Genomic DNA, 3,480 nt, shown 5'->3' on the forward strand with positions numbered 1-3,480 from the left:
GGGCGCGCCCCCGCGCTTCCCAAGCGGCGCACTATCCAGTGCGCCACCGGGCCGGCCCATTTTGATTATATTTTATAAAAGTATGATCTGCAAGGGATTGGAAGAAAGGGGGAAAAAAGACCAGTTCTTCTACACAGAAAGTATGAGAAGTACTGCCCTTGATAAGTATGAAAACTCTAAGCCTGAAATGGTCTTTTAGTTTAGATCTGATCTTAAGCTTTAATTTCAGGATTAAAAAAAACAGATATCCCATGAAGTATAGGCATATTGGTAGGTGAGTCATTCATCCCTTAATAGGTGAATCTGTTAAATGGTGCAAATACCATGTCAGACTTTGAATTCACTCCTTCCAGTTGGTTGATATATAATGATCATGTAGAAAATGTGTAATAAAGGGTTTTCAGCTATACCTTTGGAAAGAGGCAACACAAAAATTACTTAACAGCTCTCCCATCTGCAATTTTATGTATCTTAGTTAGTTGCACTTTAAATTTAAGCAAAACTTGATTAAAACTTGTTAGAGTTGGGGATGGTAGGTTGAGGCAGAGAACAAGTATTACTTATTAATTTAAAAAATAAAACAGCTCTTTCCTAATGAATAATTCTTATAAAGCTATAATCTATTCATACTTGTTTTTATAACTGAGGCTTTGTAAAAAGTTAACATTTAATGAGTCATGATATTAATTTGAAAAAATGAAATATTACTGAAGCTTACTTGGTAACTTTAAAGAGTTTAACTTCCATTTGTTTATTGAGATAATTTGCCATCTTGATTCTTTTACCTGGTAGAGAGAGAAGCATTGCCTCTGATTTCTTATTAGAAAATAAAATGCCTGGTAACTTCTAAAATGAACCAATAAGGAAATAGAAATGAAGATATTAAATTCACTATCATAACTTGCTTGCTCTTTATTAAGGTAACAAAAAGGAGCTTAGTTCTTAAAAGGAGATCTCTAGCTCAAATGAGTCTTTTGTTATGTTATTTATCTCTTACATTACAAACTTCTCAAAGTCCATGACCATGTCGTCTGTTTGTAAAATTTTCTTTTCTACAGTAGTATATATGCAGAATATAATTTACTAAATAAAAGAGAAAATATTAACTAAGAATATAAATTATAATTTATAGGGGAAGTATATCTTATATTAGGGAAAATGCAAGGACATAGGTGTAAGGTAGTGTACGTGCATGTGTGTGTGTGTGTGTGTGTGTGTGTGTAGAGCAGGAATGGCTTGAAATGTAAATTTTCCTTTTTTTTTTTTTTTTTAAATTCCTCTACTAGGTTTTTCTTGTTAGAAAGAAGACTGGCCCCGATGCTGGGCAGCTCTATGCAATGAAGGTGTTAAAAAAAGCTTCTTTAAAAGGTAAAAAATTAGAAATTTTATTAAAATAAAATTTGACAAATCTTGTTTTAAGAAATATGCTGTGTCGTTTGTATAAGGTGAGTAGATATAGTTTTCTTTAACATTACTAATTATTACAGTTTTCTAGCCAGTAAGTGATATTTCTAGGTTTGATATTGACATATGCCTTAATTAAGTGAGAATGTACACTAGCAAAAAAATTTTTTTTGGCGAGTGGCCAATACAGGGATATGAACCCTTGACCTTTGTGTTATAACACCAAGCACTAAACCAACTGAGCTAACTAGCCGGCCAGTAAATATTTAATGCTAAAAAAAGTGATATATTTAATTGAATTTAAAGTAAACTGCTCATTATTATTATTACTATTATTATTATTAATTAATTAATTTTTATTGGTTACGATTATTTGTGGGATACAAAGCTGATTGTCACCACTCGTGCCCAAGACGTGATGGCCACATCCATACTGGCAGCATGCCCATTACCAAAAATTGCAATTATACTCCATGTCCCTTACCAAATTACCACCGACCTCCCTCCCCATCCCCCTTTCTCCCACTCCACGTTGAGTCTCTAGGTATGCTCTCTCTCTCTACAAGTCCAATGCACCACTGTGGTCTTTCCTTCCTTCCTTCTTTCTCTCTTAGCTTGCACTTATGAGTGAGTACATGCAGTATTTTTCCCTCTGTGCTTTGTTTATTTAACTCAACAACAGTTTCTCCAAGCTCATCCGGTTGTTGCAAATGGGAGAATTTCATTCTTTTTTATGGCAGAGTAGTATTCTATGGTGTATATATACCACATTTTCCTTATCCAGTAGTCCATCAGTGGACATGTATGTTGGTTCCATCTCTTTGCTGTTGTGAACAGAGCTGTGGTGAACATGGGAGTGCAGGTATCCCTTCAGCATGATAATTTCCATTCCTTTGGGTATATACCCAGAAGTGGGATTGCTGGATCGTATGGAAGATCTATCTGTAGTTGTTTGAGAAACCTCTATACTGTTTTCTATAGTGGTTGTACTAATTTACAATTCCCCCAACAGTGTAAGAAATGTTCCCTTCTGTCCACACCCTTGTCAGCATTTGTTATTCTCTGCCTTTTTGATTATAGCCAATCTAACTGGGGTGAGGTTAGCCATTTGTATGTCTTTGAAAAGTGTCTATTCAGTGCCTTTGTGTATTTTTTAATTTGGTTATTTGGTTTTTTTTACTGTGTAATTGCTTGAGTTCTTTGCATATTATGGATATTAATCCCTGTCGGATGCATAGTTAGCAAAAATTTTCTCCCACTCTGTAGGTTGTCATTTCACTCTCGATTGTTTCCTTTGCTGTGCAGAAGCTTTTTAGTTTGAAATCGTCCCAGTTGTTTATTTTTTCTTTTGTTGCTTGTCCTTTCAGGCTCATGTTTATAAAATCTATGCCCAGACCTAGTTCCTGAAGTGTTTCACCTATATTTTCCCTCAGTAATTTTACAATTTCAGGTCTTATACTTAAGTCTTTAATCCATTTGGAGTTGATTTTAGTATGTGGTGAGAGGTGCATGTCTAGTTTCATTCCTCTGCATATGGATATCCAGTTATCCCAGCACTACTTATTGAATAGGTAATCTTTTCCCCAATGTATGCTTTTGTTGCCTTTGTCCAATATCAGATAGCGCTGTAAGCCTGAGGGGTGATTTCTAGGTTCTGTATTGTGCTCCACTGGTCCAGGCATCTATTTTTATGCCAGTACTGTGTTGTTTTGGTTACTGTAGCTTTGTAGTATAATTTGAAGTCAGGTAGTGTTATGCCTCTGGCTTTACTTTTTTTGCTCAGGATTGCTTTGGCTATTTGGTCTCTTTTGTTATTCAATTTGAATGTTAAGATTGTTTTTTCCATTTCTGTGAAGAATGATATTGGTATTTTGATGCGGATTACATTGAATCCATAGATCACTTTAGGTAGTATAGACATTTTCACAGTGTTAATTCTTCCAATTCAAGAGCATGGAATGTCTTTCCATCTTTTTGTGTCTTTAATTTCTTTCAGTACTGGTTTGTAGTTCTCATTGTAGAGATCTTTCATCTTCTTAATCTTCTTTCAAGATTCTTGTTTTTTTTTTTTTTTTT

At 34.6% G+C, this 3,480-nt stretch overlaps 1 protein-coding gene across 2 annotated transcripts in view; it reads left to right on the top strand.

Annotated features, from left to right (window-relative positions):
- Positions 1–3,480, top strand: part of RPS6KA6 (ribosomal protein S6 kinase, 90kDa, polypeptide 6) — a 154,761-nt gene that overhangs the window by 66,060 nt on the left and 85,221 nt on the right. For both annotated transcript variants that reach the window (XM_008585631.1, XM_008585690.1), the window contains one exon: positions 1,287–1,368. In XM_008585631.1, the coding sequence (XP_008583853.1) occupies positions 1,287–1,368 (82 nt within the window). The remainder of the gene's footprint in view (positions 1–1,286; positions 1,369–3,480) is intronic.

This window comes from Galeopterus variegatus, unplaced genomic scaffold, assembly GCF_000696425.1.
Source record: "Galeopterus variegatus unplaced genomic scaffold, G_variegatus-3.0.2 Scaffold10, whole genome shotgun sequence".
Classification (NCBI taxonomy): Eukaryota; Metazoa; Chordata; class Mammalia; order Dermoptera; family Cynocephalidae; genus Galeopterus; species Galeopterus variegatus.